The sequence below is a fragment of the Vigna umbellata genome, chromosome 5, assembly GCF_029865625.1.
Source record: "Vigna umbellata cultivar VRB3 chromosome 5, Vumbellata_1.0, whole genome shotgun sequence".
NCBI classification, from domain to species: Eukaryota; Viridiplantae; Streptophyta; class Magnoliopsida; order Fabales; family Fabaceae; genus Vigna; species Vigna umbellata.
The window spans coordinates 18925594-18950692 of NC_142169.1; the positions used below are offsets into that span (position 1 = coordinate 18925594).

General features: G+C 32.3%; 2 protein-coding genes across 2 annotated transcripts; both read left to right on the forward strand.

The window, feature by feature from the left end:
* The first annotated feature begins 10643 nt into the window (after window positions 1-10643).
* Window positions 10644-16146, forward strand: LOC148197876 (guanosine-3',5'-bis (diphosphate) 3'-pyrophosphohydrolase, putative (DUF2215)). Its single transcript, XM_088092054.1, has 10 exons — window positions 10644-10841; window positions 11001-11214; window positions 11659-11816; window positions 11945-12090; window positions 12198-12260; window positions 12356-12448; window positions 13377-13541; window positions 14432-14523; window positions 15018-15187; window positions 15603-16146. The coding sequence occupies exons 1-10, from the start codon at window positions 10745-10747 to the stop codon at window positions 15917-15919; spliced, it is 1515 nt and encodes a 504-aa protein (XP_087948180.1). The 5' UTR covers window positions 10644-10744; the 3' UTR covers window positions 15920-16146.
* A 5840-nt stretch (window positions 16147-21986) lies between these two features.
* Window positions 21987-25099, forward strand: LOC148197877 (Ribosomal protein L25/Gln-tRNA synthetase, anti-codon-binding domain-containing protein). The gene is made up of 3 exons (XM_088114965.1): window positions 21987-22516; window positions 22676-22805; window positions 24510-25099. The coding sequence occupies exons 1-3, from the start codon at window positions 22091-22093 to the stop codon at window positions 24731-24733; spliced, it is 780 nt and encodes a 259-aa protein (XP_087971091.1). The 5' UTR covers window positions 21987-22090; the 3' UTR covers window positions 24734-25099.

A 25099-nucleotide genomic window follows, 5' to 3' on the forward strand; every position in this document is an offset into this window, starting at 1 on the left:
ATAATATTAATATAAATATCTTTAACAGAAAAATTGAGAAAATATATTTTCACTTGTGTTTTTTTTTTTGCGTAATGAAAATATCTTCCTTTTTCTTTCTTCTTTTATCACACCCATCCATAAACCAACTCTAGCTTTCCGTTACCAATTGCTTCTACTTAAGTACAAAGATATTGTACTACAATATGATGTTGCTTAATCAAGTTTTGAAATCGAAAGTCCGGCCACCGAACGTGGTTGAGCTCTTCAACATTAAGCCTATGTTTTCGATCTTTTACTAGTGCCGAAGACGTATGAAAATTGTTTGTGTCGTGTCACATGTATTGCAAAATTCATACGTATAGTTAAGTAAATTTTTTCTTTCAATTATAATTGGTCCTTTGTTCCAAACTTTATTTTTGTATGGTTTTCTAATTTTAGAAATAATTAGATATAGTCTCTCAATGGTGTTAAATTTTCTCGTATGTGTCAAACGGTGTTTTAATGTGGTTTTTGTACTACTTACACATTATTGTCATAGACTTCTTTCTTTATTTGAATTCCTTATCTTCTTCCTCTTATGTGAGGCTCTTTTCTCCTTCCATGGCCATTGAAGTTTCTTTCTCATGACCAAACAATCATGCTTATTAAATTTGTGAATAAGGGAGTCTTCATTTAGTAATCCCATAGTTGGATCACGCCACTGTGAAGACTCACAAGGATTCAGGATCTCTTGCAGGGAAAATTGAGTTCTTTCACTCTATTACTTTTAGTCTCGAACTTGGTAAGCATCTTCCCTCGATCAGTAGCATTGTCTCTACACGATCCAATCAGTTTGATAAAAACTCTCGTTTCCAATGTCTCAATAAGAACTCGAAACCCCAACCCCCTTATACACGATGTTAGTAGTGAGCTAGTTAATTCTAATAGTTTTACCAAGTTAGTTAATTGTCTAGTAACTCTTAAAGGAAAGATAAAAATAATACAATGAAATATGAGATTTTGGTAAGGTTTTTTCTCTTAGAGAATATAGTTTCAGACGTTAAATGAACAGAGTAACAACAAGCTTGTATGAACTTTCAAAAGTTGTCTTTTTTATCTTTTTTTTGTCTTTTTTTCAAACTTTTGTCTATTTATAATTTTTCTTAATAAATGACGGTTAGAGAGAAAGGTTGACTTCATGTAAAGTTGATAACCTTTTTAGGTGAGAATTCAGACTCGGGTCTACTTTGTAGAGGTAAAGCGTTTTGTCATAGCCTTTATCACTAGTACAATAAAAGGGTTTGGATGTTTGTTATTTTCGACCTTTAACATCTACAAAAAACACTGACGTTATAGCGGAAGATGTTGATTGATGTTGGAAGCAAAAAAAAACATTAATTGACATAAAAAATGGTCATTTTTTGACGTCCCTCCTCTTTTGTTTTTTTAAAGCAAAAAATCAGCGAAAGTAGTCCAGTTTTGGCATTTCATATTTCTAGAACTTATTTTCAATTTTTTATGAACTATAAACTATAAACTAAAGTATCATAAGGAATTGGTAGTGTATATTAACTATTTATTTATGATTTTTGGATTTGATAGTTATAGTTATTATTTTTGGTTAAAAATTTTTTTACCACTCCTTGAAACCCCTGTTTAAGAAAAAAAAAAAAGTAAGAGTCCTTACATCTGAAGTTTAAAAATTATTTAGATTGCCAATTGTTATGGATTTTTAAACAATCATAATTTTTGCTCTAGTTAACAGATTTGACATTATTATATAACGATTTGGGGTAGAAAAAAATTTTCAAGCCCGTGGTAATGAGCATAACCGGCTGTTCCTCCTAGATTTTCAAAAAAAGACTATTTTCTATTTTTCGTCAATTTATTTTGTTTTTTTTTCAAACTTTGCAGAAATATTTCACATACTTAGAATTTGAATTTTGATCTATTTTTTGCAGGGGCTTCTCATGATTTTTTGGTGCTTTGAACAAATTTTCTGGTCATTTGGAGTTTTTTTTAATATACTCTAAGTTTTACCCTAAGTTTGGATGTATACGATGTATGAACAACAAACAAGTTCAAAAATACCAACAAGTTCAACCGATTTATAGCCCATAAAGTACGGAAACAAAAATGAAACTAACCTTCTTGAAGGTGGATTCGCCTCTAGAATAGTATTGCCTTTGAGGAAGAAAGAAGAATGTGTCTATGCTCCAAAGAATACCTATGCACAAAACTAATCGGTCAAAACGAAAGAACATATACCTAAAGTAGTTAATCAATGTGAATTTGTGTAAAGTAAAAGAAATATTACATGTGTTGGTCGCTAAAAGCTTCTTTTGAAAACAGTTTGAGCATAAAAGAAGGTTTCGCACAAAGATAAAGTGAATAAATTTGCACCCTCATATCCAAATTTTCAATGAATTCACTAACATATAACGTTTGAAAAGTGATATTTTGATGTGTTATAGCTCTTTGACGTCTGAAACTAGGGCATTCGATATCATTGTTGTAACACCCCTTATGGAGTGCCACTAGAAAATAACAAAATCCAAAATTTTACGCCAGTTTTTTTTTTAAAAAAAAAATTAACATCGCGGAACTAAACCATCAAAAGTCTAAGCGTCCTACAACATAAGGTTAAAACCTTACAAATATCAAATTCATTATTCAAAGACATAAAATTACTTTAAAACATGATAAGTCTCCCAATAATTATTCCCATAACTCTCGTCGTGCTACTTCATCTCTACCTCATCTGCAACGCCATCTACTCCCGTACAAGTACGAAAGAACCTAACATAGCATATAATATCAATATCAAAATATCATAACTTAGATTATCCTAGTCACAACCTTACAATACAACATAATATTCAACTCATAACTCAGATCATCACCACTCAGACTATCAAAGTCACAATATTACAATACATCACAGTATTAAACTCACGACTCAATCATTTACTCAAGCTTCTGTTGTTTCCTTGAATTTTGTCGTACCAAACCTGTTTCGCAAAACAGGGCGATTCGAGCCGTCTTCCATCGCAACTTCAGACCTATCTCCCCGACTCCTCAAGGAATTACGAGTAAAAACTTCGGTTAGGCGCACCCACCGAGCACTATACTCACACGAGCCGAAGTCATTGGGCGAGACATCCAACCCTCTCTAGTCCCCGCGTACGAGGAAAGGGTGACACTCGAACCTCAGTCTCTATAGAGACTCAACACACTATCGTATCGCAATACGAACACCATCGATTCGACAAAAATTCTAAGGAAATGACAGAATGCTTGCTCTCACAATTTTACCATCACAACCATTGTAAGACCCATTAAAAAAAAATAATTTATATATGTTGTGGTTTTGAATAATTAATTATGGTGTGAAAAATGTATAGTGAAAGTTGTTTGACCCAAAATTATTGTGATAAGATGTATTATTTCATTTTGTTGCATAATTAATAAATATTTATTGTTATATGATAATAATATGATGTTAAAATATTGAATATATGATTTTAATATTTTATTTTAATCTATTGTATAACTAGAGTATATATATATCAATATTTTGTCAAGTTAGAATATACATCTAGTATATGAGTTTTCTATAGTAAAAATACTCATTATTTTGACTAATGAAAATATACCATATTAATTTTCTCTCTTCCATAATGAGACTTTATCTTTTTTTTCCCATTCACTCATAATGCATTTCTTTTCACCTAACAACTTTGAAATGTTGACTCCACTCAAAACTTCTACCCAATGAAACCAAATAAGACAAACTTACAAAAGTAGAAATAATGGTGTGGTGATCATTAAGCATAGACTAAGGGGTAGTGGTTTCTTTGTGGTAGGAACCACCAAACACTAAGGTAGGCTGCTGATTTCAAGGTTAAATGCATGGTTTCTTACCTTAATAAAACTAAAGAACACAAACTAAAACTTAGGAGAGATTGTTGTTGGAAGTAAGCAAAGGAGGAAGCTTGAGATTTAAAGCATCAAGAGTTGGAAAATCTTCATTGGAAAAGAGGTAGGGGAGCTAATCCTTTCTTGATTATGATAATGAATATGAGTATGCATGTGTTAAAATTGGTAATGGTAGTTATATATTGATTTGTGTAAAATTTGGTTTTCAAGATTATAATTTCTCATTTTCGAGTTACTGTGGTGAAAAATTTTTATTAATTGTTTTCACCGTTGGATTTAGCTAAAATTTTAGTATGTGAATCCTAAGACCTATTACTAAACTTTGACCGTTCGGATTTGAAAATAGAAGTCTGTACTTGGAGAAATAAATACTGCAAGTTTGAGTAAATTAGTTACCCCTGTAGTTCTGTTACTAAGTTGTCTCGGTATAATATTGATTCTGACCTATTGGACCGTTAGATCAACCTAAAAATTTGATATATGATCCCTAAGACATATTAATACACTTTGACCGTTCGGATTTATAATTAGTAGTCTGTACTTGGAGATATATATCCTGCATGTTTGAGTGAATTAATTACCCCTGCAGTTCTATTACTGAGTTCCCTTAGTAAAGTATAGATTCTGACTTATGGGACTGTTAGATCAACTTGAAAATTGGATATATGATTCTTAGAATACATTATTATAATTTGACCGATCGGATTTGGAATTGAAGGTCTATGTTTAGAGAAAGAAATTTCGAAAGTTTGAAATATTTGATGAACACTGCAATTCTGTTCTTAAGTTATAATGGTAAATATTTTATATATATTCCAATTACCGTTAGATTGAGTCCAAACTTTAGTATGTAGTTCATAAGACATATTAGGTGATTTTTACCGTTCAGATTTGGAATTGGATATCTGTGCTTAGAGGAATAAATTCCGCATTTTGAGTTAAACCGAGAACCACTTAAATTTCTGTCTCTGAGTTACCTCGGTAAAACCTCCATATCTACTTAGTTAGCCGTTAGATTACCATGAATTTTTAGTATGTTGTTCCTAAGAGATAGTGGAATACTTCGACCGTTCGGATTTTAGATCGGAGTTACAGATTTAGAGATATTAATTTCGTATCTTCTCAGGGATCTCAATACTGCTTAATTTATGTTTTTGGATCATTTATACAAAAATTATGATTTCCGCCTCATTAACCATTGGATTGGACTGAAAATTTTATCATATGAGTTAAACATGCTGATTATTAGTTTGATTGATTCAGATCTGTAATTAATGATATGAGTGAAGAAAAATCTTTTCACGAAATAGTAAATTTATTTGCATTGAGTAAAAAACTTGGATAATTATATCCTTAGATTGTATGTGTAGTTGTATTTTGGAGATTGGAGGATGAGTAATATAATATATTATATATTATAAAATTTAATTATATTGAACATTCTGAGTTGTCATAATTATTTGAGTTAAATCATGAATTGTAAATAAGTTGATGGTAAATTTGGATGAGTAGTATAGACATTATTGCCATAATTGTAAATCTGAATTTTTATTTATTTTCCTACGACTTTGGTAAGTCGAGAGAGGAAAGGTTTGAAGCCGGAAACTACTTTGGTAAGTAGGTGGGAAAATGAGAGGTGAATTTAACATAAACCGTACTACTTTGGTAAGTAGGCTGAATATTACCTTGTTGTGCTACTTTGGTAAGTAGACAATATCACCTTATTGTGCTACTTTGTTAAGTAGGCAATATCACCTCATTGTACTACTTTGGTAAGTAGACAGTATTACCATGTTGTGCTACTTTGGTAAGTAGACGATATCACCTTATTGTGCTACTTTGGTAAGTAGACAATATCACCTTGTTATACTACTTTGGTAAGTAGATAATAAAAATCACCTTGTTAGATTACTTTGGTAAGTAATCAGTATATCATGGTTATACTACTTTGGTAAGTAGACAGAAGGATTGTTGACTGTTGTTCTTTGGTAAGTAAGCAGATTAATAATATGTTGTATTGACTCTAGTGAATCGACTGATGATTTTGACTGAAGAAATATTATAAAGTATCAGTGTAATAGTTGGTTTTTTGAGTATGTTTGAGATGCATGTATTTGACTGATTGCCACACTTGTGATGTTAGTAAGATTGTGGATGATGCATACTTCTTGAATTGGTTAGCTCACCCTACTGTTTGTGTTTGTGCATGTGAATGCAATGATCGTATAATGTGTGATATTATACGGGAGCAGAAACTATATCAGATGAATTAGCAGATGGTTCTGGACATGCTTAGAAGATGAGAGATCTGTGGGGAAAAAGGAGACATGGGGAATTTCTAAAATAAATCTATGTTTGAATTTCCGAACTGTGTGAAATTTTAAATTTCAGAAGTTTATTAACTGTGTGGAATTTTACTTTCAGAAGACTTGTGTTGTAATAAAGAACGTAATATTATGTTGGTGTTAAAAAAAAAATTATATATGTATTCTTGTGGAAAATAAATTGTAACGCCTAAATCGGGGTGTTACAACCATCACCATCATATATAAAGTCAACTAAATTCATTGACTAACAAATAATTAAATAACTTAATTTAATTATTTATCCTACTGCCGCACCCCTTTAAAATTATTAATTTCACACTTCCATCAACTAGAACCATTTCTAGTGCACCCCCACTTTTTAATTAATACCCAACATCAAAGAAAAACATAATTCTAATACACCCTTTTTTTTTCTCTAAACACACTCCTCTCATTCTCATAATTCATTCTTTCCTCTTCCAACAATGGAAGAGAATTCTCAATACCCTCTTACCCACACTCTTGGTCAAAGAGTGTAGATAAGTGCTCCCAACGAGTAAAATTGAACGCTGTCCACACTGACCTTTGCTTGTTATTTTACTCATAAATCTTTGTACATAACTCCAAATGAGTTGATTTCTTTTTATTGGAAACTAGACTCAAAAATATTTCTTTGGACACCAAACTTGAAATTTTTGGACAACAGGGCTAGCTGCAGTAAAATTATTAAAATCGGAAATTTAATCTTCAAAATTATTAATGCTTTTTGTTAAACTTCAAAACCTGAGTTACTAGATGGTCTAGTTTCTAGATGATCTTGTCTTAACAATAAAGAGTATCTTGATACTTCGTGTAAATAGAAGTTCCTCCCTTGTACAATTTACACTTGAATATTGAATGTAAATTTTCTTTATAATAATACTTTGAGTGTGTGAAACTTATAATGGTATTATATTAAAAAGTTTCTTTTTAAGTGGTGAATTCTCCTTGCACCCATTGAAAATTTCTTCAAAAGTGGGTATTATTAATCCTTTCATGGTCTCGGTCCATTTCCTATTTCCATTTGTAATGTCTTGTTTTTCTACTTGGAATCATGGGTTTTCTTCAATTACTCCCTCTTCTTTTTATGAGTTTTGGTTCCTTTGACACATTTTTAAATGATAAATCTATCCACCTTTCCAAAAACACATGAAAAGGTGCAAGGGCGCAAGATGGAATTGGTTGTGGTGGTAAGGATGGTGAAAAGGGTAAAAGTGGTAATGGTGAAGCTGGCTGAATATTCATGAAGGCTAGTGTGTTTTAACACATCTTCTCAATCAAATAAGTTGTCATTTGCTCCATTTGTATAAGATGACGAACTTCATATTCATTAAACATGAATTACGTTGTGTCAATGGTAGCATGAATGGAGCTTTGTACGAGAGAATCAAAAGGAAAAAAAAAAATAGTTGCGTTGAACGAGCATAAAGAACATATCATATTTCCTTTATTGATTATGTTGATCAAGGTCAAGATCAAGATATCTGAAGATGGAGTCATCATCTGAAGACATTTTGATGATGAGAAAATTAACTCGCATGGTAAGTTTTAAAATATTTTTAAAAGGACTTGAGAACATTTTAATCTATTATCTCTTATAATAAATAATTAGGTTTAATCCTTTCGGACATCCCTATTTGTGTAGGGTTGTCTCAAATAGGTCCTCGTATTTATTTTTATCTCAAGTAGGTCCCTATTTTTGTAAAATTGAGTCAAATGGAACCCTGCCGTTAATTTCAATAGACGGCGTTAAATTTCTTGAGTCGTGGCATGCTGACGAAGCAAATTTTAATGACGTGACACAGTGTGCTGGATTTTTTAATGACGTGTCCCGTGTCACGTTTGGATCCTATGACCTCTCTCACTCTCTCGGGTGCCATGGAATCAGTAGCCCCTTTATTTCTCTTCTTCCTCCTCCTTCGCTCCTCCCGCGCCGGATAATTTCTTCGTCGAACTCACAGTGGCCGGATAATAACAAGGGTGTTCTGTTTTTTGGATATAGGTTCACGTATTGCCGAGAGAAGTATTTGGAAAATCAACGTTTATATTTGTCGTGGCTGCCCAAAGAAGATTATCTTGTTGTTGGCATGGTTTGTTTTTGGGAACATGGACAAGTTGGGGCTGAAAAGGCCTTCGACGGGTCCTTTGGAGCTGAAGAACACAAAGGGAAAGACCCCGGTTTTGGATCTTGGTGCCTTGACGAAGATTAGATCCGGTGATATAAAAGTGGTGCCAGGAGTTAAGAGGTTCAATAGTGGAGAAGTTGAGCTTGTCAATGGTGAAAAGCTCTATGTCGATGCAGTGGTGTTGGCAACCAGTTACTACAGTAACGTGCCTTATTGGTGAGAATATGTTCTAGATCTTTTTAAAAAAAATGTTTTTTTTTTCATCACAGAAGATTGTCAGACCAGAAAGGCTTTTGGGGTATGCTGGACTTTATGCTGTGGGGTTCATGAAGAGAAGGCTCTCTGGTGCTTCTTCTGATGCTGTGAAAATCGCTCAAGATTGAAATCCCTAAATTGGAAGATTGAAATCCCTAATTTAAGGAATTAAGGAATTCAATGGAAATCCTCTCATTCCGTCCTTGCAGCCATAACCTTGGCTGCCCCGATTCCGTCGTCTCCCAAACACTCGACACCGTCGAGAGAAAATCAAGTCGGGATATGAAATCAAGTCAGCTCCGGTCTGAGTTTTTAGGGAAGAAGGATGATGAGGAGGAGAACGATCCGCTTTTGGAAGAAAGGTAACAGGATCCAAACGGGACACTCCACACGTCAATAAAAACTCCACCACACTATGCCACATCATTAAAAATTGCACAGTCAGCAAGTCAAGTCACACAAATTTTAACGCCGTCCACTAAATTTAACGGCAAGGTTAAAATTGAGTCAATTTTACAAAAAAAAGGACCTAGTTGAAATAAATAAAAATACGAGGACCTATTTGAGACAACCCTACACAAATAGGGATGTCCGAAAGGATTAAACCAAATAATTATCATAAATGATAATAAATTATGATTTGGATAGTATTTTTTCAAAACTTTGCTTTCATGGAAAATCAATTATAAATATTAATTTTAATAAAAATATAGTTATAACATTAAAGAAAAGAGAAAAATTATTTAAGTTAAATAAAGAAAAGAAAATAAAATAAAATAAAATTAAAATAACAAATTTAAGAATCAGATTAAGATTCACACTTCATCCCTGAGACTGATTTGATATATGTGATAATTCTTTTTTTTGAAAAAGTAAAAGTAAAAAAATAAAAGTTAAAAAGACTTTTATAAATAAAAATAAAAAAATAGAAAAATTTGTGAGTTCACACGTGTCACATGTTTAATACTTATTGTTATGTATTTTCAAAAATAGATTTAATTAAGATAAATTAAAATATAATGATCTATTCGAAGAAATATAATTATCAATAATATTTTAACCTAATTTTAATTTTATTATTGACGTTTTTACTAAAAGGTTACATTGTAAAAGAATTTTCTTTTTTCTTTAATTGTTTAAAAAATTTTAAATTTTTATATTTATTCAGTATAATAAAAATTATATACTGAGATTAATTTTTCTTAAATTAAATATATATATATATATATATATATATATATATATATATATATATATATAAAGTACTCGGTTTATAATAATAAAAATATAAAATTAATCTAAAATACAAATAAAAAATTATATTAAACTAACTAAAAATAAAAAAATAAACATAAAATATTTATCTAAAATATCTAATATATCTAACAATATAATTTTATTTTAAGTTATTATGCATATTTTTTATCCAATCTTCAATATTTTATATGATGTAAATAAATTTAAAATATAAATAAAAAATAATAATAAACTAACTAAAATAAATAATAAATATAAAATATTTATTTAAGATATCTTATATCTCTAACAATTATCTCTGCTTTTTATCCCATCTCCAATTTATACATTCATATTTGCAAATTTTGAAAGGAGCAAGGCCTGTGTTTGAAGCGGTATAGTACCTTAACGTTACGTATTCTCTACGCATTTCCAAACTCAGTTCCCCGCGTAAGCGAAAACCATTGTCGCCTCAAAACAACGCAACGCTGTTAAAATAAATTTCTCTGGTTAGTATATATATATATATTTAAATTTATTCACAGGTGATAATAAAAGTAATTAATTCAATTGATTTCAGTATTTTTTAAAAATAATATTTTTAGTTTAAAAAATTTATTTTCATCACTTCTGAAATTGTCTACCTATTTAATAATAAAAACTCACATATTCATAATACTTAATATTTAATAAAAATTATAAATCACTTTATAGAAATAACCATCAATTTTGTCTCACAAGATACTAATTATATATAAACAGAATGAACTAGACCCAAATCTATGAAATCATGTCTTGTGACTAACAGCAGAGGAAGCAAGAATCGTATAGCAAAGAGCGCGGTGTGGAGCGTCTCGCTTCAGAGGCTCCAATCACATATCTATGGGATCGTTCTTCTCTTCCCTCCTTTTTCTCCTTTTCTTTTTCTTCTTCTCTTCTTCACTCTCCAATCCCCAGAATGACCCTCTCACACTCAAAGGTCAGAACCACCCTCTCTCGAACACCTTTTTCAGAAACACATAGTTATACTTCTTAGGGTTTCTTCTGCCCCTTTCAAATTCCACTGCAAAACCTTCGTTTTATGAATTCTTAGCTTCATTTTCCAAATGCCGGTTCTTACCGGTTGTCATTACTGCAGGCGTGGATGTTGAAAAGCCGGTTTTGGAGTTTTCGCCTTCCGTGCTTTCGGGTTCTCGAGGTGCTAAAGACGCTTTGCGATGCGAGCGTGTTCGAGTTTCCGGCATCTCCAGAGTGAAACTTGGGAGCTTTGCTAATTCTTTCCATGTTACTTTGGCTCCCTCCGCTTCGATCCCGGAGAAGTTGCATGGCAAAATTCAAGTTTGTTTTCACAGGTAAGAACAAAATTTGGGATCGAGGATTTTTTGTTTATTTATTGGCTGCTTGGTTGCATTTTCTATCCTATACTTCGTCCATTTTGCCAATTTCGTCCCTCATTTGATTCCGTTACTTTAATCTGGTGCACAATATCTTTGTCATGACAGTGCAAATTAGTGTCGTGTCATGTGTCAATATTTCTTTAATTATGGGATGTCGTGTTATAGGTCAATCACAATTGTCTGATTAGAATACTTGGAGGATTAAGTACACAAAAAATGGGGAGACGGAATTCATGAAACCGTGAATGGGGGAGGAAAATGCAATTATACCTTGGTTTTTTTGTTGTCGCTGTATCTACTTCGCTAAAGTGTGCTCAAGTGCACGTACGCACACTTTTGCTATTGTTGTTTCAGCTAATCTATGAAGGTTCCCATTTCTAATTTACTAACTATGTTCAGGAATAATACGCTTGGGTGGTGTCAGTGTGAGAAAGATGAGTGGAGGAGTGTACAGAAAGGGGTCTGGAATGCTGTTATGTCACCTTTTGAAACTAGATATGTTGACGTGAAGATCAATGGAGAAATATTGGATTCGGTTACCGTTGCTCTTGAAGAAGGTTAGTTTGTTCCACCTTAACTTGGGCAGGAGGGTTTAGGGGGATTGTTCTTTTGTTGTGTCTTCTCTTTGTGTTTTTTTGTTATACTTTTGGTGCTAAATTTTGTATGTTTCTAAAATATGTTGCAGATTTTCAGCAATGGCGCCTGGTTTGTCTTGCAGTGGGATTGATACTGCTGTTGTTGGCTCCAATTGTTAGCAGTTGGGTTCCGTTTTATTATAGCACTTCGATGGCTATAGGGATCTTTCTTGTCATTATTATCCTTCTTTTTCAGGTATGTAATATAAATTACTCTCATATCATATTTGAATTCCATTTTATGCTTCCAAATTTTCCTCGATTGTTTGACATGTTTTTAACTAATATCTTATTATAATGTAGGGCATGAAATTAATGCCGACTGGAAGGAAAAATATCTTTTATCTTACCATCTATGGATCAGTGGTGAGTTTGATTTAATTTCTGGCCATTGTTCACTTGCAGATTTTCATGTTTCATGAAGATTATTGGTCTTGACATTATTGCCTTTGTTGTTTCAGGTTGGAGCTGGATCATTCCTTTTGCACCAATTCTCTTTGATCTTAAATTCTATTTTTCAGAGTCTTGGAATGAGTGAAGAGATGTACAATCCAGTAAGTATATAGTCCATTTCTACTTTATATAGATCGGTGCATTAGACAACACATCTTGAAAACTAACCACTACTTTGTAGTCTTTATTTCTGATCCTTTTTGTTAGATTTATTTTGAGACCTACGCGTATATTTCTAAGGAATGATAAGCTAACATTTTGGAACTCATTTGAAACATTTTGTTTTCACTTTGAATGAATTATTTTTTTAAATTGTTCCAGACATTGATTATGATCTTTACAATACGTTGTGCTATCTTTTTTGTCCATTAGAATAACTTTTGGTACATATTTATTTCTCTTTCGCTTAGCTAAAAAAGCTTTGGTCAACAGAAAATAGCTACTAAAGAGGTGGAAATGTCTTTGTCTTTGAGACCTACACGTATATTTCTAAGGAATGATAAGCTAACATTTTGGAACTCATTTGAAACATTTTGTTTTCACTTTGAATGAATTATTCTTTTAAATTGTTCCAGACATTGATTATGATCTTTACAATACGTTGTGCATTAGAATAACTTTTGGTACATATTTATTTCTCTTTCGCTTAGCTAAAAAAGCTTTGGTCAACAGAAAATAGCTACTAAAGAGGTGGAAATGGCTTTGTCTTTTCCAGTATAATAATTTAGTTTTCTGGGACTGTATAATCATTTTTATATATCCTTGTTACCCTGGTGTGCGAACCATCAATCACCAAACACTAATGGTTAGTCCCTGATCTATAGTTACTCACTTCCGCTTTACCTATCCCTTTTCACACACTCTCTTTCCCTTTTTGGCGGCATACTTTTTAATGATTTATGGAATGCTAGCCAGCTTTGCTTGTCTGTTGGACATACATTATCAAATGTTGGCCATCTTTTTAATGATTGCCTGTTTATCAGACATCTTCAATTTTCTCATTAACTAATTTTCTTTGATGCTTTTCAGGTTGCTATTTTTGTAATCCTGGGCATCATCTTAGCTGGAGCTGCTTTAGGCTACTGGATTGTTAGGAGGTTTGTAATTTCAAAAGAAGATGGTAGTGTGGATGCTGGGGTTGCTCAGTTTGTGAAATGGGCAATGCGCATTATTGGAACCACTTTCATTTTACAGGTCTGCATCAAGTATTCTAATTTTTTTTTAAAGGAGTCATATTTTGGTATACTTCAAATTTATAGCATAAATTAAGCTTGACAAATCAATAAGAGATACAATATTTGGCTTCTGGAATAATTTTATATGTTAATTCAGGTAGAATACAAGGTTTGCATAAAGTATTCTAATTTCTGCAATTTATCTTTGAAAATAGCTTTTAAAGGAGTCATAGTTTGGTATACTTTAAATTTACAACATAAATTAAGCTTAACAAATCAATTAAAGATACAATATTTGACTTTTGGAATAATTTTATATGTTCATTCAGGTAGAATACAGTTAAAGTTACAAAATATTTTAAGTAAAAACACAATAAAAAAAATTGAATATATAATATAAACTGCAAAATGGTCTGTTTCTTTTGATTTAGAAGTAAATGAGTATTTTGGCAACCAAATGGTGAAAATAAGTTACACATAATACATACGCACACTCACAAATATATATATATATATATATATATATATATATATATATATATATATATATATATATATATATATATATATATATAAAGAGAGAGAGAGAGAGAATAGTTATTAATTTTAAAATTTCTCCAGTGATAAGTTTTAAAATAAAAATAGTGTAGACTATATATAGATTGTTAAATTTTGTGATAGTGGCATATTTTGGAAACAATGCCACTGCTTTCACCTGATTTGCATACTAAATTCTGTTGAATCCATGACTACAGATTGCGATGAGATGGTTATATTTATCTGTGTTGAAATTTAACTTATTGATAATTAAAACCCTCTTGTAGTGATATTTGACCATTTTGGTTGGGCACATACACTGATGGATAATGTTCATTTCCCTGTTTATTCTGATTTTCATTTCTCTTTCAGAGCTCTCTTGATCCTCTTCTAGCTATTGGAGCTTTGCTCTCTTGCGGAATTGTTTGCAAACTTTTTTCTGCCACAAAATGGCTTCATGGATGGTAAGTATGACTTCTCTTGCTGCTTTATTTTTTTTATTGGTGTAGAATATTGTCTGCTGGACATGTTGGCCATATTTGCATGATTCGTCTTTCACTTTTAAAGCAAGGATAGTTTTTGTATGTTCTGCTTTTGATTGGTCATGGTAGTTTTGTCCGAGGAACATTAGATTGGAGAATTTTCACAATGCTGCCCATTTGTTAATAAGCATTTTGGACGTTTTCATGCATTTTTTTATATATTTTTTTGAAGAATTTAATAAAATTTAATCATATTGTTGGAAATGATCATTGATTTAGAAGGTTGAACATTGTAGAGGTCTTAGATTCAATATTCATTACTGTCTATTGAACCAAAAAAGGAACTAGGAGAAAGTGGGATCTATTAACATATGCTGGACTTATTTTACTTGCATCTTTTTATCCTGTCATTGCCTGTCATTGATGACAAGTTGAAAGCTATTCACTTCTATGTATGCTCTTACGATTTCATGTAGGTATGAAACTTCAGGATATGATGACTATTCCTTGCAATGGGTGAAAGGAAGACGAGGTCGTGCAGAATTCCTTAGCAAGTCAACCCCTAAAGGAAAACATTGGAGTAGCCCTAAAAGAAAAATGTGGGGTAGCCCTAGAAGTTTGGCACGGACTGACTCTCCCGTGAGAGGTATTGTTTCTTGTTGCAGTCTTCTTATATGTGTGATTGCTACATATTGTCCAATCTTCTGATTTTTGTTTTCTACTTCCGAATATTTTGGAAATTTCTTGCACTTAGTTGTTTGTGAAGATGATCTTTAAGTCATGTTGGAAATTTCCTTTTTCTTTTTCACCTTCAGTGATTTCTTTTTTGGAATGAATTAAACAAATACCACAAAATAAGTCACTGCTGGATTTTTTATTTTCATTTTCAGCACTGAGTTGGGTTTTCAAATTGGCCCTCAGTCTAAATTCCAAAAGAATGAACATACTTTGCTTGCTTATCATTTTTGTGTACTTGTTTTTGGCACAATTCTTATTATGAATTTTGGTTTCAACAAAATTGCTATGAATATGTTATTTGATTCATTTCTTCTCTATTGCAGGCGTTGTCACACCATCTTCTGGGATTTCATCACAATCTCCTGGGACTCATATGGGGAAGGATTATTATTCAACCTTTCACAAGACCCGGAACAGAAAGAAGTTCACAAAGGAAGAGTGGGATGAGTTCACAAGAGAATCCACTAAGCAGGCTCTAGCAGGATGGGCTGCTTCTCCCGAAGTCGTTGATTGGATGGTTGAACATGCAGACCGGATCAAAGTCCTTCCAAGTGAGAGCTCAGACGAGGAAATGGGAAGTGAATCGGATTCAACGGATGTAGGAAGTGGAAGTGGATTTCCGTTTTATAATTGGAAGTGACTGGAGAATGGATTATAATGTACTAACCAGCAGAAATAGTGAGTTAAGGAGCAATGACAATAGTGATCTAGGTAGGAATTTAGGATCCTTTGCTGACCAGCGCAACACCGTAGATAGTTTTATTCGTTTGCCTGGATTTTTCAAACTCAAAGCCTGGGCAATCTTGCTAAATTTACTGCCATTGCTTATTTTCTTTTTCCCATTATTTTATTGTTTTTCTTGTGTTATTTTTCTTATAATGTTTTTTTTTTTGTTTTTATATATATATATATATATATATATATATATATATATATTCTTAGTTCATTGTAACGTGCTTTTCATTCTGAGTTTGTAGTAGTGTGCACTGCCTGTTACACTTTTTCTTTATTAGCTGGATTTTAATTGCTTTTATCAGATGTCTTCGGGTAGAAGTGTAGGCATGTGTAATGTGTTGAAGGACTTAAACGCATTTTATATTTTCCTCCTCCTATTTATAGGAAACGTCACAATCAAAAAGTCATAAGCAAATTCTTATTTTATAAAGAAATTAAATCTATGCTTTAGTGAATTGTATTAGTAAATGAATTCTTGGACATTTTTAAACTTTTAATAGACTGGTATTGACGTGTTATAATGATCATATTTTTTTTTCACTAATTTTATTTCACACTAATAATTATATACTTTGAATATTTATAATAGAACAGTTACGAAGTAGTTGGAGTGTATTTAATTTACTAATCGCAGTAAATATTACGCAATTTCACATTAAATTTATGTAAATTTAAATAGCATAAAAATATATATATAACTTTCAAGGAATGTGGAACGTATGTATCAAGACTAAAAGGATGAAAACAATTATTATTGGATATATTTAGTTTTATGTAGACTTTTTTTGTTATTGTTTATATTGATATATATGGTTGATATTATTTTTAACAACATCTTTTATTTATTATATTTATGTTTGATTGTTATATATATTTTATCATTTTTATTATAAATATATTATCTTATGTATGTTTTAAACACAATGGAAAAATAATCTTATATTTAGTTTTATTATATTTAATATGGTATCTTGAACTTTTTTTTATAGTTGATATTTAAATTTTGAATTTATTGAGATATATTATCTTAGTTTTTATCATAGATTGATATTTTTGTGGTAAATCTTCGTTAACTCATCAGATTTGTTAGATTCTAAAATCTCAATCTGTTTTAATTTTGCATTATTTTTTTATTTTCTTTGTTTATGTTACTGGAGGAATCAAATTCAGAAATAAATGTATTCTTTTCTTTTCTCAATCTTTTCTGATAGGACTATATCATTAGGCAATAATTAACTACATTGAAGTTGCATTTTTCTCTTATTTGAGAATATGTGCTTTGTTGTCTTGATTGAAAAATCTTGGGTTTTTAGGTTATTCTAATTACACGACTTCTTCTGCTGCTTTTTCTAATATCACAGGCCAATTTTCTCTTTTCAATGAATTTCTCAAATGCTATAAGATCGTCAAAACTTTAGTTCCACTGATTCCATTGGATACACAAGTTTATTTTTTGTTGTCCTAACTCAACCTTCTTCTCTTGGATCTTGTGTTCTTGACTCTAGTGCCACATATCATATTAATGGTAACAAATATTTGTTTTCTTCTTTATCCTATTCGGATAATTTTCCTACGGTTACAATGATTGATGGGTCTAGGGTTTTATCTCATGGCATTAATACTGTTAATCTTTTTCACCCTTTAACCATTAATAATGTTCTTTATGTACTTGGGGTCCCATTTAACTTATTATCCATCAGTAGTCAAACTCGTTTTCTTGATTGTGTTATTTCTTTTACCAAAAATTCTATTTGTTTACCAGACCAGGGTTCAGGACAAATAATTGGCACCAAATGTGAGTCTCGTGACCTTTATCATCTTTGCCCTTCGACACATGTTGACACAGTTATGGAGTCTCCATCTCCTCTTCATGCTTAGCTAGGTCATCCTAGTCTTGCCAAACTGTAGCCGTTTGTTCCCAGTTTGTATAATTTATCTAATTTGTTGTGTGAGTCATGTCAATTAGAGAAATATAGTCGTAGTTCCTTTCATTGAGTTTCTCACAACATGTTGGGTCACCTTTTGCATTATTTCATTCTAACATTTGGGGACTTAGTCGTGTCAAGTCTAATTAGGTTTTCAGTAATTTGTTACTTATTGATGATTATTCTAGATGCACTTGGTTGCTTTTAATGACAAATTAATCTGAGTTATTTTCAATATTTCAACTATGTATGAGATTAATCTCTTTTGTTTTAAATATACACATAAGGTCCTCTATTTATAATAGAAAAAATATGGACTAACCTCAAAATACAAATAAGAAACAATAACAAACTAACTAAAGATAAAAGATAAAAGATAAAGATGATATATCTAACATTCTCCCTCAAGCTAGTGTATACAAAACATATGTACCAAGCTTGTTATTAATATAATCAATAAAGACTTAGAGAAAATATTTGTTTCTACATTCGAGTGAAACCAAATTGTTAATGATTTGTGAAGACAACATAGAAGACGAAATATCAACCGAAAAGACTCTCCTTGAGCAACAAATCTAGAAGGTTGCTCCATATAAACATTTTCTGACAAATCGTTGTTGAGGAATGCATTCTTGACATCTAGTGGATAAATATGTCATTGTTGAAGAGCCACCACACCTATAAATAAACTAACAAAAACCATTTATGCCACGGAAAAAAAACATATATGGGTCAAACGCAATGGTGATAGGAGGGAGGTCAGAAGAGACACCAGCAGAAAAAGTCATTGATGAGTAGGAGAAAGAAAACCTAAAAGTCCAAGATTCTCCAATCAAGGAACCTGAAAAGGAAAAAGAGCAACCTCGATGCTCTAAATAACTGTTTAAGAGGAGATGAGACGTACAAACACGCACAACGAACCTAAAAGAGGAAAAAAGTGACATCGACGCTCTAAATCGCTGCCTAAGAAGCGACAAGATGTGTCACACGCACGATGAAAAAGGAAACAAATCCACAACTTAAAAAGGTGTTGAAAGTGCGTAGGAGTTTCAATGAAGGCGTTGTTGATAACATAATGGTCACATGGCTGAGACGATCAAATTGTGTGATCGTCGGTCGAAACTAAAACTCTGGTAATGACAGCGATAGACGACAACGATAGATGATGGTGTCACCGACAACGACAAATGTAGTGGTAAAGGCAACATACATTTTTTTCCTCAAAAGAAACTTAGGCTCTAGATACTATGTTGAATATAGTGAAAAACTATTTATGAGATTAATCTTCCTTGTCTTGAATATAGACATAAGGTCTTCTATTTATAATAGAAAAAATATAAATTAAGCCCAAAACACAACCCTTTTATAATGAAATTAAAACTCAGTTTGAGATTTCTATTTGAACTTTAGGAAGCGATAATGGTTGTGAATACCTTTCCTATTATTTTTAACATTTTATGACTTCTCATGACATTCTTCACCATATTTCATGTGCTTATACACCTAAAAAAATGGGGTGACTGATGCAAGAATAAATATCTTGTTGAAATAACTCATACACTTTAAATTCACAGTGAGGTTCCTCAACATTTTTGGGGTGATGCTATTCTTACTGCATGTTATCTTATTAATTGCATGTCATCTTCGATTTTAAATAAAAAAATTTCTCAGTCTATTTTATTTCCTCATGAACCTTTTAATCCCTTACCTATTAATGTTTTTGGGTCTACATGTTTTGTTCATAATTTTAGTCGTATTCTTGATAAGTTATATCCTAGATCACACAACTGCGTTTTTTAGGATTTACTCAATCACAAAAAGGATATAAGTGTTTCTTTCCTTTTCTTAATCATTATTTTATTTCCACACATGTCACCTTTAATAAATTTTTCGTTTATTTTAAGGATCCTTCTTCTTCTGATGTGTCTCCGTCTACTATAGTTAATATTCCTGTTGTCTGTGATCCTCCAGCCGTGGCTAGTCCACTGTCAGATTCTCCTCTCCCACCTCTACTTTAGGTTTATAATCAGAGACATTGTTTCCAACAACCACCAAGTGACTTACTTTAAGTGCCAACTATTTTGTCTCCTTCGACTCTAACAACACCTTCTGAATGCTTATATTTCTTCAGTGGAAACGATGACTTTTGTTAGTTTATTTCTGGCATGATTGCTCTTCAAGAATGGTCTCTTTATCAACTCGATATAAAAATGCTTTCCTCAATAGAGATTTGTAGGAAGAAATTTATATGGAGCAACCTCCCAGATTTGTTGCTCAAGGGGTGTCTTTTGGATTTGTATGTTATCTTTGCAAATCTTCATATGGCCTGAAACAATGTCCTATGACCTAGTTTTGAAAATTTAGCAGTGTGTTTCACCAATTTGGTATGTCAAAGTACACCACTGCCACCATTTCCAAACTAAAGATCTTGACAAACTGAGGCAGTTCTTGAGTATTGAAGTAGCATAATCCAACAATGATATTGTTATATCTCAAAGGAAGTATGCATTGAATATTCTAAAGGAAACTAAGTTGATGAATTCAAAACCTATTGATACACCCATGGATCTTAATACCAAACTCCTACCAAATTAGGGGAGCCTATTTCAGATCTTGAGCAATATAGAAGATTGATTGAGAAATTAAATTATCTTACAGTTACTTGTCCTAACATTTCTTTGGCAATCAATGTAGTGAGCTAATTTCTCAATTTCCCATGTGAATATTATTGGAATGTAGTCGTCCATATATTAAATTACATTAAAGGATCTCTTAAAAAATGTTTGTTATATGGTTCCAATAACCATACAAAAGTTCTTTGCTATTCAGATGCTAATGGACAAGATCTCTTTCTGATAGAAAATCTACTTCCGAGTAGTGTGTTTTCATTAGTGGTAACTTGATTTCTTGGAAGAGCAAGAAATAAAGTGTTGTGGCAAAATCTGGTGTAGAAACAAAATATAGAGCTATAGTTTCACCTATTGGTGAACTTGTTTGGCTTAAGCAATTGTTTAGAGAGTTACAATTTAGAGATGTCACTCAAATGACATTTGTATGTGACAATCAAGCGACTCTTCATATTAGTTATGGTTCTGTCTTTCATGAAATGACCAAACATATTAAGATTGATTGTCATTTCATTCGTGAAAAAATTGTATCTAGAGACATCAAGATTGAGTTTGTTAACTCAAATTATCAATTAACAGATGTTTTCACTAAGTCTTTAAAAAGACCGTAAGTTGATTATATTTATAACAAACTTGATATATACTATTTACTAACTTGAGGGAAAATGTTTAATATATTACATTTTATGATAATTAGGAAAACATAAACTTTTTCTATTTATCATATTTATGTTTGATTGCTATATATATATATACTTTATTATTTTTCACTATAAATATATTATTATATGTGTTTTTAGATAAGAAGAAATTAATTCTATACTTAGTTTTATTATATTTAATAATTATAGTGAAAATGAACGTACTTGATTTACATAAATTTAGGTTTAAAACTAAAGATGGAAAATAAAAAAATTTCATGGATTGTTATTTACAAAAAAGTAAATTATAAGTTTAACTTTTGAATTTGAAGTTGTGCATTCATATTTTATGCATGGTGAAAAGTTGTATGAATGCAAAGCTAAATGCACTTTTTAAACTTGTTTTCACGAAGATACATTTAATAGAAACTATTTTATAACAGTAACCATTATTTTTTAAAAGTTAACATATTTTTTAATAAATTGTAAGACTATAAACTCTTGCTTTCATGTTAGAGATTAAATCTGACATGATTCAAACTTCAGGATGCTAATTTTCATTTTCTGAGATTCATTTTGAAAACAAAATAATCTTATGATGCTAGTCCTCCAAGTAACCAAATCTAATCTATTATTTATTTTTTCTTTCGGAGTAAATAAACGGTCATTAATTAGGTTTGATCTATATTATGTTTTACAAGTATGTTTATAAGAAAAAAATGGTTAGTATTTAATTCGAGATCACGTGTATCTCACGTGAGAATCACCACATTTGGTTCAGATGCTAGCTACTGAGTGAATCGCCAAGAGAGGCTCTGCAGCCACTTAGCGTCACAACCGAAAACAAAACCCTTCTAAACCCTTTATTCCTTCACTCCAAACTATGTATCTATCCCGCCACATCTTCACCAAACTCTCTCCGCACCGCCGCCACTTCTCCCAATCCGCGGCCGCTGCCGTCCTTCACCCGCCGGAGCCGGAGCCGGAGCCGCTCACCTACCTCGACGGCTTTCCTCGCCCGGATCCCAAGCACGATGAGACGATCTTCGCTGTTCCCCGCGCGGACTCCGGCAAGAACATTTCCGCGAAGGAGCGACGCGTCGGGCGCTTGCCGAGCATCATCTTCGAACAGGAAGATGGCCAGCATGGCGGAAACAAACGCCTCATCTCCGTCCGCACCGACCAGATCAGAAAACTCGTCAAGCACCTCGGTCGGTCCTTCTTCCTCTCCCGCCTCTTTCACCTAGAAGTCCGCGCGCAGTTCGACTCTGATGACGTCGTTGAGAGCGTTCGCGTCTTGCCTCGCAATGTTCTCTCTCTCTCTCTCTCTCTCTCTTGTTGTATTATATTCACCGTTTTTATTTGATAACTGATCCTGTGCTTCTGAATTTGTGATTGTGAATTTCCTCACGCAATGAGCGCGTTAAAATTGATTATGATTTGTATTGAACATTTGAGAATTTCGCAGATTCATTTGAAAGCTGGCACAGACGCGCCGTTGACTGTGACCTTTATAAGGGCTCCGTCGCGCGCCTTGTTGAAAGTTAATGTTCCTCTCGTCTTCAGAGGAGATGATGTATCACCTGGACTCAAGAAAGGTTAGCTCTATTGTTTTCGCACTTAATTTTCTTACAGAGTAAGGTCTGTGTGGATAATTTTTTCTGTGGTAGTAATTAGAAATCTAAAATTAATTTAGATTCTCCTATTAGTTTAACCCAGCTCATGTGAAGCTTTTTCCATCTAACATAAGTTGGTGAAAAACTTGAATTTATTTTATCTTACTTTTGTATTTTTATAACTGTTTATGGAGACCTTTACCAAAATATGGAAAACTTTATGATTTTCACATACAGTTTGAATCACCCCTTAATAAGTTTTATCAACATTTTTGTTGTATTTGTAAATTACTCTGTTGAATTGTCTATACTGTATCATAATTTTTTTAGGCCAGGAGAGAAGCTTGAGTTGAGGTTACAGTTTCATAGTTTATTTGTACACCTAATTATCATGACCAAACTCTATCTATTTGGCTAGTAAAATCTATGGCATTGGATATTTTGAATTTATTTGTAGTACGCTTCATGCTAAGTGGTGAATGTGATGGACTTTTTTCGTTATAATTTTGAGTTCTGATGTCTCTTCATATGGCATGTATACCAAAGTGTGGCTAAGTGCTGTGTAACATGGATAATCTTTTTACTTATGGTAGTTGGTATTGGTAGATAAATATGTCTTAAGGCTTAGTTTTATTATGGTCATGTGTAAGAGGCTCCCACGATTGTAAGGCGGAGTTGAGGGGCTGTTTTTGTTATTGTAACCATTAAAGCAACGACTACTAGTTCATTAGCTATCAAGTAACCCTACTTTTATTGATGTAATGCTCTTTATGAAGAATAACCTCCTATTAACAAGTCAGTTTTTGAAGCTTTTCCTTTATAATGTCTTTGTAGGCTAAAATGGATGCTTTTTACATAATTTTATTCTTTGTAGTGCGTGCTATTTTAATCTGACTGATAGTTGCTTGTAGTAAAAATATAGGCATTTGGTATTTCATCATGTATCGTTTTATAGTCCGAGTGATCTTGAACGCCAGCTCTCGTTTTTCTATCTTGAATTCATCTTGAGCAAGTTTATGATCACACTACTAGATCTTCTATTTATGCGTCTGTGTTTTTTTTCCCTGTTCTTCTTCTCCTTTATTATAATTCAATTGAGTTGTTTTCTTAATAAATCTTCTGTTACTGTCTTGTAAGTTGTAGTCAACTGTTGTATACTTGTATAAATGTTTACCGACTCAGATTAAGAACAATTTGGATCCTCCGGGAAATTGTAATTTATGAGTATTTATTGAATTTTTTTGAAGAACCACCGGAATGACTGGCTGAGAATATGATTTTGAGACTCACGGGATACTTGTTTAATTTGTAAATTTATAAAAATGAGCAATTGACTTAGTCTATTGTCTTATTAAAGTGCATGATGTGATAGTTATTATTTCATGGACTGTGATTTGGCAACTCAATATATTTCGAAAACTTGTAGATTTAAACAACTAGTTAGTGTATTATTGCCTTACTGAAGTGCGTGATGTGATAGTTATTATCAGAATGGTAGAACATCAGTCCAGTCAAATGATTCAAATGTAAGATTAGTTTATGCAAAGCGAATGGTTCTTAATTCATTATTCAACATTTTTTGCTTATTGCTTGAGACCTACTTCTCATAACATTTTGTGTGGTTTGTTGTTGTGTTGTGTGTATGATGTTTGTTGAATATTATTAATCACTTTACAAATTTTGCAGGTGCTTCTTTGAATACCATCAAAAGGACTGTTAAGTTCTTGTGCCCTGCTGACATTATTCCCCCATATATTGACGTCGATTTAAGTGAGTTGGATGTGGGCCAGAAAATAGTAATGGGAGATCTCAAAGTTCACCCTGCTTTAAAACTTCTTCAGTCAAAAGATGAAGCTGTTTGTAAAATTATGGGCCAAAGAGTTTCTGAAATACAAAAGAAATCTAAGTAACTGCCTTTTGTATCTTTGGGGCTAACGCTGCTGCACTGAAGCATTTTATAGCTAGCATGTATGATTCATTATGTTTTTATTAGTTGATTCTTGGCAGCAGTGGGGGACACGGATGTAGAATTCCAACGTTAGCCTTTTGTTAGCTTCCTTTTCTTACAGTTTTCTTCCCATCTTTCAAATCTTTGTTTCTGCCGTTTCTTTTGGCAAAAATGAAATACCTAGGGGATGAGAATAGCAAGCGATGAGTTTATGGGTTCCTACACTGATGTCCTCGTGTCCTTGATAATACTTCACACCGCCTGTGTAGAACTCCAATTTGACTTTTAAGATATCTGACAGGTAATAAATTTATTTACATTTAGTTAA

Bases quoted from the DNA above. Each gene is read 5' to 3' on its own strand.
- LOC148197876 (XM_088092054.1), top strand. From the start codon at position 10,745: ATGGGATCGTTCTTCTCTTCCCTCCTTTTTCTCCTTTTCTTTTTCTTC. The intron at 11,215-11,658 runs GTAAGAACAAAA...AACTATGTTCAG, and splicing joins ATTCAAGTTTGTTTTCACAG to GAATAATACGCTTGGGTGGT. The intron at 12,091-12,197 runs GTATGTAATATA...ATTATAATGTAG, and splicing joins TTATTATCCTTCTTTTTCAG to GGCATGAAATTAATGCCGAC.
- LOC148197877 (XM_088114965.1), top strand. From the start codon at position 22,091: ATGTATCTATCCCGCCACATCTTCACCAAACTCTCTCCGCACCGCCGC. The intron at 22,517-22,675 runs GTTCTCTCTCTC...AGAATTTCGCAG, and splicing joins TTCGCGTCTTGCCTCGCAAT to ATTCATTTGAAAGCTGGCAC. The intron at 22,806-24,509 runs GTTAGCTCTATT...CAAATTTTGCAG, and splicing joins ATCACCTGGACTCAAGAAAG to GTGCTTCTTTGAATACCATC.